The sequence below is a fragment of the Pristiophorus japonicus genome, chromosome 21 (genome assembly GCF_044704955.1).
Source record: "Pristiophorus japonicus isolate sPriJap1 chromosome 21, sPriJap1.hap1, whole genome shotgun sequence".
Taxonomy (NCBI): domain Eukaryota; kingdom Metazoa; phylum Chordata; class Chondrichthyes; family Pristiophoridae; genus Pristiophorus; species Pristiophorus japonicus.
This window is the reverse complement of record NC_091997.1, coordinates 43,577,875-43,591,797: the sequence shown is the minus strand read 5'-3', so window position 1 is coordinate 43,591,797 and position 13,923 is coordinate 43,577,875. Positions and strand designations below refer to the sequence as shown.

The 13,923-nt window shown below is 46.4% G+C and overlaps 1 protein-coding gene across 1 annotated transcript in view; it reads left to right on the top strand.

Annotated features, from left to right (window-relative positions):
* Positions 1-13,923, top strand: part of LOC139233673 (myosin light chain kinase, smooth muscle-like) — a 97,028-nt gene that overhangs the window by 60,684 nt on the left and 22,421 nt on the right. The window contains exons 9-11 of the mRNA XM_070864077.1: positions 2,567-2,663; positions 4,067-4,270; positions 12,055-12,272. Of these exons, the coding sequence (XP_070720178.1) occupies positions 2,567-2,663; positions 4,067-4,270; positions 12,055-12,272 (519 nt within the window). The remainder of the gene's footprint in view (positions 1-2,566; positions 2,664-4,066; positions 4,271-12,054; positions 12,273-13,923) is intronic.

Sequence of the window (13,923 nt, the reverse complement as noted above, 5' to 3'; positions counted from 1 at the left end):
TCTTCGATCTCCTGAGCATTTTCATCAAACCAGTCCTGATGTTTTCTGGTTGAGTGACCAAGTGTCCCTTCACAGGCACTGGTTATAGAGGCCTAGAGGGCAGACCAAGCGCTATGGGGATTCAGCATCTCAGAGTCATCAAGGCACGCTGTCTCCTCTGCTTTGGGGCAATGTTAATGTTGTTGATGGGTCAGATTAGGCGGTGGTCCGTCCAGCAGTCGTCAGCTCCTGTCATAGCGCAGGTGATGCGCAAATCCTTGCGATCCCTGGCTCGGACGATGACATAGTCAAGCAGGTGCCAGTGTTTGGAGCGAGGGTGTTGCCACGATGCCTTGTATTTGTTCCTCTGGTGGAACAGGATGTTGGTAATGAGGAGTTCATGTTCTAGACATTTTGTCAGGAGTAGGGTATCACTGGAATTGGTTTTCCCTACCCCCTCTCTGCCAATCACGCCTCCCCAGAGGGCTGTGTCTATGCCAACCCTGGCATTAAAGTCACTCAGGTGGATCAATTTGTTGCCCGTGGGGACACGGGACAAGGTTGTCTCGAGATTGGAATAAAAACCCTCTTTAGCCTCATCCATTGCATCGAGTGTGGGGGTGTATGCTCTGATGACTATGGCACATTGGTTCCGAGATAGGGTGATATGGAGAGTCATGAGGCATTCGTTGACCCCACAGATCGACCAGCTCATTCTTGACGGCAAAGCCGACTCCATGAAGGTGGCATTCTGTCTCTGGTTTCCCTTTCCAGAAGAAGGTGTAACCTCCACCATGTCCCTTCAACTGGCCTTCCCCTGCCCGCCGGGTCTCGCTTAGGGCGGCGATGTCAGTGTCAAAACATCTGAGTTCCCAGGCAGCTATGGCAGTGCAGCGTTCTGGCCTGTTGCTTTTGGGATTGTCCATGAGGGTCCTGACGTTCCAGGTCCCGAACTTCATACTGACGGAGTGGAAGATGCCTGTGCGTGAGTGCTTTTAATGTGGGGTGGCCGCTGCACACCGGCAACCACACGGGCTTAGCTAAACAAGGTCTTGGTCCATTGGTAAAGGGGGTCCAAGACAACTGGAGACCAGGCACAGCTCGATAAGCCTAATTGCCTACGGCGAAGTGTTGGCCGCAAGCTAGGCGCCGAGTAGCACCATTGATGGTAGATGGCCCGAGGCTTGGTTTGGGGGGCAGGCATTAGGAATGTGACTTCCAAAGTTATTTTAAAAGATTAAAAGTTTATACAAGTTCCCAATTTATTTCAAAAGTTTCTAAGAGTTGTTAAAAATCTAAGATGTAAATCAATAAATATAAAAGTTTCCTCATTTAAAAAGTTTCTAAAAGTTGTCAAAAGTCAAAGTTGTAGAATAATAATAAATGTTTAAAAGTATTTTGGTTGAGAGTCTAAAATGTAAGTTTTAAAACTTGTCAGTCTCCGGCTCAGCTGCGGAGACTGACAAGTTTCCCCCGCTCTCCCGGCAACTCCGCTGGGCTGGAGCCCTGCTCTCCCGGTGTCCCCGCTGGGAATTCTTGGAAGGCGGTCTCCACCTCCAGCTGGCTAAGGGTATCGCTTTGCCATGAGGTATGAGCGGAGCAGTCATTAATGTCATCCTTCCGTCCCCGGCCGAAGGGACTCCACACCCCGGCCGAAGGGACTCTGCAGCATGCAGGTAGCCTAGCTCTCTTGCTCTTCCACTGAGGGAATCAAGGGATATGGAGATATTGCAGGAAAGTGGAATTGAGGTAGAAGATCAGCCATGATCTCATTGAATTGCGGAGCAGGCTCGAGGGGCCGAATGACCTACTTCTTATGTTCTTGTGTAATGCCACTGTAATGCCTTGCATCCCTCCATTGCTCCTCCACGCCTTCCTTCAATGAGATCAGGAAGAAGAATTCCCAGGAGGCACTATTGGTGTAGGGGAGAGGGGGTTTGGGGGGAGAGAAGCCTCCGAACAATTGCCACAAAGGATCATGAGATTGTAATAGAGAAAAAAGACCAAGAGAAACGGTGCACAAATATTTTTGAATTAATGTTCTTACTGGGTCTGTTTTAAACCTAATTTTATAAAGCATTCAGCACCTAGCAACCCAGGCACCCATTTATGTTTGAACATGATGAGGAAAAAATCTACTTCTGACATGACTACTGCAGAATGAAACGGCATCACTTCCTCTTAGCTTCTGCCTAGTTCAGGCTGGTGCCTCCTCTGCCTGCTCCAAGCTCTGTGTCTATCTCAATACGGCATAGAATTATATCGTAAAAATTATCAGCTAAGATATTTTTAGCTAAGGATACAAATTGAAGTTTGGATTCAGCACTGGAGCGTTGAGGTTGCAGTTTCACAGACCAACTATAGAGGGCAGTCTGTGTGATATCCTAAACAAAATCAATTATGCAGTCAGACTAGGGGAAGAGTTGGAAATACGATAGTCTGGGCTCTTCCAAGACTGGTGACCATTGAGCACATACATGGCACATTTGTTGAAGCAAACATTGACTGCAATACTGTCTGGGCTGTTGGGAGTTGTCGATGCCATCTTAGTGTTTCTTTTAATGCAATTTTCTCTCTCTTTTTGAAGAGAAAGAAAAGGAGAAAGAGGAGTCAGAGCATTGTGTGACAATCAACACTTCCCAGAAGCTGACGGATTTATACATACAGCAGGAATGTCTCGGCGTGTAAGTGTCAACACCAGCAGTCCGTGATGTCTTGCCTTTTTATTAATGTGGCACAGAAGTCCAGTGACTTCGCTGAGTTCCTTATAATTGTATGAACCTGAACGTATCTTCACCATGTTAAATATATTAACACGAATGCAGCAACTTAGATGCAATATTAATTTACTGCAAATAATATTTCAAGAAAAGCTTTTTTTTTCCATTTTCCAAATACCTTGTTTGTTGATATTTTATGGTATTTTTTTTGCTGTAAGTGAGCTGCCATGATAATTATGACAGGCCGTGGATTGAAAAAAAGAAAGAACTTGTATTTATATAGCGCCTTTCACGACCTCCGGCTGCCCCAAAACGCTTTACAGCCAATGAAGTACTTTTCTGAAGTGTAATTACTGTTGTAATGTAGGAAACATGGCAGCCAATTTGTGCACAGCAAGCTCCCACAAGCAGCAATGTGATAATGACCTGATGTGTTTTTAGTGATGATGATTGAGGGGTAAATATTGGCCAGGACAGCGGGAATAACTCCCCTGCTCCTCTTCAAAATTGTGCCAAGGGTTCTTTTACCCGAGAGGGCAGACGGGGCCTTGGCTTAACAACTCCAAAAGTGCAGCGCTCCATCATTACTGCACTGTAGTTTCAGCCCAGATTATGTGCTCAAGTCTCTGGAGTGGGACTCGAACCCACATCCTTCTGACTCAGCTGAGTGTGCGACCCATAGAGCCATGGCTAAATCGATGAGAGTGAGTTTGTTTGTGTCTGTTGCTGAATGAGGTAGAGCTTCGAATTATTTTTTGGCTGTTTTACCAGAATTTATTGCTGCAAAATGCAAAGAAAAGTTGCTGCTCTTCACCTATTAAAAAGAAAGTACATTGTGTGCACTTTCAGTGAAAAGTGCCATTCTCCCATATACTTTGAAATATGTGCTTCATTTGTAAGAGTTAGTATAACTGACTTTCCCTTAACCGAGGCCTGCTATTTTGAATTGTCTCTTCCATCTGACAATCTTTCTTATTGGGCTGGGTCAATCCCTACCGGAGGGAGCATGAAGAGGCAGCTTAATAATAAAGGTGAGGGACACAGCAGAGCCACTGTGTTGACTAACCTATCCACAAGTGACCAATTTGGCCTCAGCTGGCTGTTCACCCAATGGCCCCACTCATGGGGAAAAGACTGCGCTGGCAGAGCACACAGCAACGCCCAGCCGTTGATGGCCATTGTTGACTTGGATGCATTCGAATGGACAACATCAAGGCCGGCCCAAATCACCAATTTCTAGGTTGGTCAGCACAGCTAGGTTGGGACTCCACCTGTAAATGCACATCATCGGGCTTGAGACCAGACCGAAACAGTATAACTAGTTTCTTCCAACTGGTCTCTAACCAAGCACTCTTGATCATTTTTAGAGGGACGTTCGGGAAAGTGTACAAACTGTTACAAAAATCCACCGGAAAAATCCGAGCAGGCAAGTTCTACAAAGCTCGCACGTTTAAAGACAAGAAGAGCGCACGCGATGAGATTGAGATCATGAACTGTCTGCACCACTCGAAGCTGGTTCAGTGCTATGAAGCCTTTGAGAGTCGGACTGAGATCGTCATGGTGATGGAATAGTAAGTACAGTCTCATACATAAAGATCTATAGGGAAGTGATTAGAGAGGCTGACTGCAATAGCCAAAGGATGAGTTTAGCTACAGTAATCTTTATCCCAGTGGAAAGATCTCTGGAACAAATGTTGATCTATTGGGTTTCTGGTGTAGGTACATAAGAACGAAAGAAATAGGAGCAGGGGTAGGCCATTTGACCCCTCGAGCCTGCTCTGCCATTCAATAAGATCATGGCTGATCTGTAAAACCTTGTTATGTGGTTAACAGGTGGTCAGATTGAACTGGAAACGTAATCTCTATGGACCATATGTGTAATGTATTTGCTTCATGGGTTCTTTGCTTAAGAATTCATAGCAATGCATTGCTATTCAGAAGTAGTTGGTTTATTAGCAAAAGGTTTAACACTCACGCTACACATTACCAGTTCATCCACTAGGCTCACAACCACCTGCCTCATCGTGGATCCCCGAACCCAACTAGCTGAGGCTTTATTGAGTCTTGGGAACATCACGTGACTGGCTAAACCATTCCCAACTCAACAGCTCTACAACTATTTTGTAAAACATTAATACAAGTGCCTCCTTATTAAAGGGGCTCTACAACTATTTTGTAGTATCTGTAAATAAGTGCCCCCGGTTAAAGGGGGGGGTCACACTCCAAAAACTTTCAATCAAGTGCCCCTTTGGTTTTTTCTGTGTTTTTGTTTTTTTTCTGAGGGAAGGGGGCTCTACAAACCGATGAGCGTACATCACAATATGGACAGACGGTTGCTGAGTAAGTTCACAACCTCTAGGAATGCCGGCCAGGTTTTAAACTGGATTATAAATGAGTTGCATTCGTGTTGGCGGAGCGTGGTTGTAAATGGTAGCAACTCTGGAACAGAGGAACAGGAGTACTTTCATTCAGTCCTTTGAGCCTGTTCCACCATTTAATTAGATGATGGCTGATCTGAACCTCAACTCCATTAACCCGCCTTTGCTCCATATCCCTTGATATCCTTGTCTAACACAAATCTATTGATCTCGGCCATGACATTTTCAATTAACCCAGCACCCATAGCCTTTTGGGGAAGAGAGTTCCACATTTCCACTTTGGGTGAAAATGTGTTTCCTGATTTCATTCCACATGGTCTTCAATGGAGTCCCTCAGGGGTCAATGTTAGGACTATTGCTCGTCACCATCTTTAACAGTGATTTGGATTAAGACCTCCAGATTACAGTCCTTAGGTTTGATGTTGACACTGAGACGTGTGCAGGAGTGTTAGGACTTTAGCCAAAATAAATAGATTGCAGGCTGATCTATTGGGTGAATGTCCTTTAACGTGAATAAATGCAGTGTGATGTGTCTGGGTCACAGTAGTTCTAGGCATGTGTATCTCATGCAGAGCCACCTGCTTAAGGCTGGGGAGCAGAAGAGGGACCTGGGGGGTCATTAGGTTTGTGACAGTGCTGTGAGGCTGTAGAGAAAGCAGATAGGGTGTGGGGGTGTTATAGTTAAGACAGATAAAATTAAAACTGGGAATATGCTTACCCTGTATAACACCTTGGCATGGTCGAATCTAGAATACTGTATCCAGTTTCGGTCACCTCACTCGGTGGGCATATTAAAGCCCTGAAGAAGGTCCAGAGAAAGGCAGAACATTGATAACCATCATAGAGCCATTGGTTATCAGGGAGCCTCCAGGAACTGAGGCTTTTTCCATTGGAGAAATATCGACTTTGAGGGAATATGATTGAGATCTTTAAATGCTGAAAGGAGAATTTTCTAATTTGAGCTAGATAAGGAGGGATAGATTGGGGAGCATCAGTACAAAATAAGAATTCATAGTCGAGAAGTAGTACCCTTCAGAGAGTCTTCATTCTCCGGACTAAATTACCGGAACATTTGCTGCGTGTGGCTGGGTCTATTCCAACAAGTGGAAGACTGTGAGTTATACAAGGCAGGTAGGTTAACCGGGGCTAGTGATATCAGTCATTCGAGTGTCAAGGGGGGGGGACAATTTGGTACTTGGGCGCCTCCAGTTGGCGCCTGGCGGTAATGGGGCGCTGAGGCAGTAGCATTGAGGCGAGCTGAATCGAGTGATGCATGCCAAATCCGGCCACCCCCCACCCCCCCCCACATAGTGCCGCTGCTACGAGTTAGCGCCAGGGACTTCAGCACCAGGCAGATCATGATGTCAGTGAGTGTGCAACGCTCACTGGGCACCCGATCTGTAAAATTCATTGCTGCCCCCTGCTTTAGTGCCTCACACAAAGAGCGACAGGGAGCGGAGGTGTCAAGCAGATGGGCACCAGCACCAGGAACGCTACTTAATGAGTAATGAGTCGCAGCTGTTGGGTTCGTGCTGTTTCACTGCTTCCTTGTCAGTTTTACGTTGTGCAGCAGTTGAATTCAATCATTTAAAGATTGTTTAGTCTCTGTTTTACTCACAACATATCAAAGTGCTGCACTAGAATGAGGTTCTGCAGCATCAGTGAACCTCCCCTTTAAGAACTGGATAGAGCTTGTGGCAATGAGGATTAACGATTAGACTGCACCTGATATTGCTCGGTGCTTTGAGTGTAACACCACTGAACTAGGCCATTAGCACTTGATTTAGTGCTCCAATACTTTCTTTGAGCAATGAGACTTAATTTTGCGTGTAGCGCTAAATCTCAAACATTTCTGAAGTTACTGCCCATTCCTGGGCTATAATGAATTTCTACCCCCAAGAGCTTACTTGATTGACTTTTGGGATTAGAGGGGACTTTCACAAGGATTGTCCTAAATTGGCTGAAGGTTTTATCTCTCTATTGCCTCAACCATACTTGATCAGCTCCGCTGGGCCGGCCACATTGTTCGCATGCCAGACACGAGACTCCCAAAGCAAGCGCTCTACTCGGAACTCCTTCACGGCAAACGAGCCAAAGGTGGGCAGAGGAAACGTTTCAAGGACACCCTCAAAGCCTCCCTGATAAAGTGCAAAATCCCCACTGACACCTGGGAGTCCCTGGCCAAAAGAAAGTCCGCCCTAAGTGGAGGAAGTACATCCGGGAGGGCGCTGAACACCTCGAGTCTCGTCGTCGAGAGCATGCAGAAATCAAGCGCAGGCAGCAGAAAGAGCGTGCGTCAAACCAGTCCCACCCACCCTTTCCCTCAACGACTATCTGTCCCACCTGTGACAGAGACTGTGGTTCACCTATTGGACTGTTCAGCTACATAAGGACTCATATTTTTAGAGTGGAAGCAAGTCTTTTTCGATTCCGAGGGACTGCCCATGATGGTATGACTGGCAGAATGGTTGCTGATGGAGCACCTAGGTTACAACATGTCTGGTAGGGAAGGCCGAATGGACCAGTTAGTCTGTTCCTGTCCTCTGTTTATCATATGGCCATATCAGTCCTGTGGCTCTTGTGTACCAAACTTGCTCCCGTTTCAAGTCCAGACAGGGCTCTAGAAATGTCCCTCTACTCCAGCTGAAACTCGAGAGACACGTCCCAATCCAGTTTAATCTGAACTGTATTAACAATCTCAATTGAGTCATTGATTTCCAAGGAAAGTAGGGTGTAGCAAAACTGTAATGTGACTCGCTAAAATGCTTGGAAGGATTTTTTGAACAAATAACAATGGAGAATACAAACTCTCAGTGCTGAAAATCTGAAATAAAATGGGATCCTGCTGGGATAGCCCGACCACTCCACCAGAATCTGACGTAGAAACGGAGTAAAAACAAAACGGGGAAGGTGGCTCAACCGTGGCTAACAAGGGAAATTAGTGATCGTGTTAAATCCAAGAAGCATATAAATTGGCCAGAAAAAGCAGCAAACCTGAGGACTGGGAGAAATTTAGAATTCAGCAGAGGAGGACAAAGGGTTTAATTAGGAGAGGGAAAATAGAGTATGAGAGGAAGCTTGCTGGGAACATAAAAACTGACTACAAAAGCTTCTATAGATATATGAAGAGAAAAAGATTAGTGAAGACAAACGTAGGTCCTTTGCAGTCAGAATCAGATGAATTTATAATGGGGAACAAAGAAATGGCAGACCAATTGAACAAATACTTTGGTTCTGTTTTCACGAAGGAAGACACAAATAATCTTCCATAAATACGAGGGGACCGAGGGTCTAGCGAGAAGGAGGAACTAAAGGAAATCCTTATTAGTCAGGAAATTGTGTTCGGGAAATTGATGGGATTAAAGGCCGATAAATCCCCAGGGCCTATTAGTCTGCATCTCAGAGTACTTAAGGAAGTGTCCCTAGAAATAGTGGATGCATTGGTGATCATTTTCCAACAGTCCATCGACTCTGGATCAGTTCCTATGGACTGAAGGGTAGCTAATGTAACACCACTTTTTAAAAATAGAGGGAGAGAGAAAACAGGGAATTATAGACTGGTTAACCTGACATCGGTAGTGGGAAAAATGTTGGAATCACTTATTAAAGATGAAACAGCAGCACATTTGGAAAACAGTGACAGGATTGGTCCAAGTCAGCATGGATTTATGAAAGGGAAATCATGCTTGACAAGTCTTCTAGAATTTGTTGAGAATGGAACTAGTAGAGTGGACAAAGGAGATCAAGTGGATGTGGTGTATTTGGACTTTCAAAAGGCTTTTGACAAGGTCCCACACAAGAGATTAGCGTGCAAAATTAAAGCACATAATATTGGGGGTAATGTATTGACGTGGATAGAGAACTTGTTGGCAGACAGGAAGCAGAGAGTCGGGATAAATGGGTCCTTTTCGGAATGGCAGGCAGTAACTAGTGGGGTGCCACAGGGTTCAGTGCTGGGACCCCAAGCTCTTTACAATATACATTAATGATTTAGATGAAGAAATTGAGTGTAATATCTCCAAGTTTGCAGATGACACTAAGCTGGGTGGCGGTATGAGCTGTGAGGAGGATGCTAAGAGGCTGCAGGGTGACTTGGACAGGTTAGGTGAGTGGGCAAATGCATGGCAGATGCAATATAATGTGGATAAATGTCAGGTTATCCACTTTGGTGACAAAAACAGGAAGGCAGAATATCATCTGAATGACGACAGATTAGGAAAAGGGGAGGTGCAACGAGATGTCATGGTACATCAGTCATTGAAAGTTGGCATGCAGGTACAGCAGGCAGCGAAAAAGGCAAAAGCAAGGATGTCTTACTGCAGTTGTACAGGGCCTTGGTGAGGCCTCACCTGGAATATTGTGTTCAGTTTTGGTCTCCTAATCTGAGGAAGGATGTTCTTACTATTGAGGGAGTGCAGCGAAGGTTCACCAGACTGATTCCCAGGATGGCAGGACTGACATATGAAGAAAGACTGGATCAACTAGGCCTGTATTCACTGGAGTTTAGAAGGATGAGAGGGGATCTCATAGAAACTTATAAAATTCTGACGGGATTGGACAGGTTAGAGGCAGGAAGAATGTTCCCAATGCTGGGGAAGTCCCGAACCAGGGGTCACAGTCTAAGGATAAGGGGTAAGCCATTTAGGACCGAGATGAGGAGAAACTTCTTCACTCAGAGAGTTGTTAACCTGTGGAATTCTCTACCACAGAAAGTTGTTGAGGCCAGTTCGTTAGATATATTTAAGAGGGAGTTAGATATGGCCCTTACGGCTAAAGGGATCAAGGGGTATGGAGAGAAAGCAGGAAAGAAGTACTGAATGGAGTACTTGAATGATCAGCCATGATCTTATTGAATGGTGGTGCAGGCTCGAAGGGCCGGATGGCCTACTCCTGCACCTATTTTCTATGTTTCTATATTTCCATGAAACTTTAATCATTCATTAGAACCAGGGCAGTCGGACTGGAGCTGCCCCACTGTCGGACTGACCAAAGAACATGGGAGAGGGGGGAAAACAGGCAGAGGTCACGAGTTCAAGTCTGCTAACTATTTTCAGACTGTGGCAGCTTTGATAGTCTAATAGTCTAAAGATGCCAGAATGTGGTGTAAAGTGCTGTGAGCAGTACAAAAGTTGGACATTGGGAAAGGTGCAATGAAGGGTGTCTCAGACGAGGAGAAACACACTGGGTTTTTGGGGTATGCTGGTGTAACGATGATGGGAGTGGACTAACAATCCAGGGTTCATGAGTTCAAATCCCTCCAGAATTCAGTAAATCTGGCCATTTGTGGACTAGCATCAGATTTCATTAAAAACCAAAGTGGCTCACCCTTGGCACCTGCCACCCATACCTGGGTTGGCATTTGCTTGACCCTAATACCGAACTACGTGCTTGACCTTTAACACCCTAGCAGGCCACTCAGCTGCACAAATGCCACCTTGGAGCAAGTAGTGATGAGCAACTAATAAACAAAATGCTGGCAGTGTTACACTCAGTGCTGAGCAAACTATCCCATCCAATAATCCTACTGACATCATGCTTCTGCTGTCAAGCTGGAAGAGGCATCAGTTGTTGACCAGGAGGAAGAGGTTACGAAGTAAAGGGATTCGATCTGATGAGATTGGGACAAAATGGACCATAGTGATATCAAGTTCGAATATGTTTGCTCAGATTATGGGAAATGGAATTTCAGTAAAATGGGGCGATGGAGGAAAGAGAGGATTACTGTAGGTAATCCAGGGTGGATCCTGACTACAGGCTGTTGCCAAGTTCAAATGGATTTGCAAGTCACAATTTTGTAAAGAAAAAATCTCAAAAAGCAGCAAGGGTATGAGTCTGGGTGGGGTAGAGGAACAAAGGGATCTCGAAGTACAAATACACAAATCACTAAAAGTTGCGGCACAGGTTAGGCAGGCCATAAAAAAAACTAAGCACTAGGATTGAAAAGTAGGGAAGTTATGCTCAACCTGTATTGGACTTTGGTTAGACCACACTTAGAGTACTGCGTACAGTTCTGGTCGCCATATTATATAAAGGATATAGAGGAACTGGAAACAATGCAGAGAAGATTTACGAGGATGATACCGGAAATGCGAAGGTATAGATATCAGGAAAGGATGAACAGGCTGGGTCTCTTTTCTCTTGAAAAAAGAAGGCTGAGGGTGACCTAATAGTGGTCTTTAAAATGATGAAAGGTTTTGCGAGAATGGATACAGAGAGAGTGTTTCCACTTGTGGGGAAGAGCATCATCATAGGCGGTCCCTCGAATCGAGGATGACTTGCTTCCACGTCAAAAAGTTCACAGGTGTTTCAATGATGGACCTAATATTCCAGGTCCGAACTAAATCTTGAAGGGTGGAAGATGCCTGTACGTGGATTTTTTTTAACATGTGGTGGCCGTTGCACACCAGCCACCACACGGGCTTGACAGAGCTCGGTCTTGGTCCAGTAGCAAGGATTAACCAAGACGACTGGAGACCAGCTCTGCTGCACGGACCTAGTGCGCACACATATCGCAGTGTGGGCTGGCCCGTGCTGCCCCTGGGCCCTCGCCTCTTCTGGGCATAACTAGAGGCCATCAATATAAGATAGTCACCAAGAAATCCAATAGAGAATTCAGAAGAAACTTCTTCACAACAACAACAAAGAAACTTCTTTACCCAAAGAGTGGTGAGAATGTGGAACACGCTACCACAGGGATTGGTTGAAGCGAATAGTATAGATGCATTTAAGGGCAGGCTGGACAAGTATATGAGGGAGAAGGGAACAGAGGGTTCTGCTGATAGATTTAGATGAGGAAAGACGGGAGGAGGCACGAGTGAAGCCTAAACCTCAGCATGGACTGGTTGGGCTGAATGGCTGTTTCTGTGTCGTATATCCCATGTACAAGCAGTTGGGCAGTCTGTTTTTTGATCTTGTACAAAGCCCATCCTGTGGTTTGTGTGTTCGCTGTGCTCTGACGCGGCTGTGACCTTGTGCAGTATTTCCGGAGGCGAGCTCTTTGAGCGGATCGTGGGTGAGGATTTCGAGCTGACCGAGCCGATCTGCGTCTTGTACATGTGCCAGATCCTGGAAGGGCTGCGTTTCATGCACCAACAGAGCATCGTGCACCTGGACCTGAAGCCCGAGAACATTGTGTGCGTCAACAAGAACAGCACGCTCATTAAAATCATCGACTTTGGATTGGCCCGCAAACTTGGTGAGTAAAGCAAGACCTTTTTATGAAACCGTTTGGTGTTGACTTCTTCCCGCGGGGTTGTTGCCTCTCGGGCTGGCCCCTGGAGTGAGGAAAACGGACCATTGGGAGATAATTCTATCATACCGCACAAACACTACAGGGAGTGTGGACCAGGCAGCAGGATTATCATATTGCCGTCCCGATTGTCCGACCCCCACTCTCTGCGGACACTCCTCCTCAATAGGAGTGTGGGGACAGAGTTATTGACATGTTCTGGTACAAGAGTTTCCCTTATGGATATGTTTGTAGTGCATGCTACTCTTCTTATTTGGAAGCTGCCATGATTGTCGTGGTGGCTCTGTGGCCCCAAAGCAACGTTTGAATTTCTGAAATATTGAATTTCTCAAGTCGTCTGTCTCCAGCAGCGAGTTGAGAGCCACATTAGCAGCCAATGATGAGCAGCCCTGCCCCTGTACGAGTTCACACATGGAGTCCAATGGGCACGACATTCCATGTAAGAATAGGAGACTATTCCACCCAGACCTGTATCCACTCCATGTAAGTTGGGACGGGGCAGTGATGATTCCCACCGTCTCCTCTTGCCCATTGTAAGTTCAGGGCTGGTGTTTGGGTCTTTCAATGTCAAACTGAGCACATACCTCTTAGGTGTGTCTTTTCCTCACTGTGGTTTGGCGGGGGGGAGGGGGCTAAATCTGTGGGCCAGGGTGCTTCTGCTGACCTAGACTGCCAAGTGACCGGCGGGTGACAGGATTAGTTGTGATTCAAGTCACGCTCAGATTAATGAAATGGAGGCTTCTTTTCTCTCTGCTGGCGGTTGGGGTTCTCTATATAATAGGGTGGAAATTCGGTTTGAAGCTAATTGGGGCGCGGGACGGTAAATTTTGCGGCGGGAATGGTTTGCGTCTGCAGCCGCGAAATTCATCAGCTGGGCCCTGAGTGTGGGGCTGAGCACTAAGGGCGCTAGGCCGGCTGAGCAACTGAAAATCCCGAGCTAAAGAGCCGGCCTCGGAGCGCTGTAAGAGAGGTTTCCTTGGGAGAGAAAAAAATTACCACCAAAAAACATTCCCATTACCTTGCTCACCCCCACATAAACATAAATCACAACAATAAACAAACACAATCACACATACCTCAGGTCGTCATTCCTTCCCACACTGCTGCCGGAACAGCTCAGACCGCCCGCTATCCCAGGAGGTCCCACTAGGGAGCGCTACAGAGCACTGCGGGTCCCGCTGCAAACATATCTCAGAACGGTGTCGCAACCGGGGCGTTGCACACGGGCTCGACTCTCCCAGGCGGTACTGCTCCGCGCCCCCGCAAGACTGGCACCGAATGTCCCGGTGGGGCACTGGAAGCTGGCCGCCCACCCAGAAATCATTTCCACAGCCATTGACACCCCCCCCCGCCCACCCCCAGGGCGCGAACAGAGGCGGCAACGGACTGAAAATCCAGCCCAATGGATTTAACAATCTCAATCCAATTTCTAATTGGTGTGTGCTGTCATCATGACATTGGCAGTCTCACATAGCTAGGCCACAGGTTGGCCGATGTGGGGAATGGAAAGTGATGTAGTGCGGCGTGCACATTTGAGGCTTTTACCTCGCCATGTTATTTATTGGGGCAGAGTAGACGGAGCTTTGATCTGCAGTCG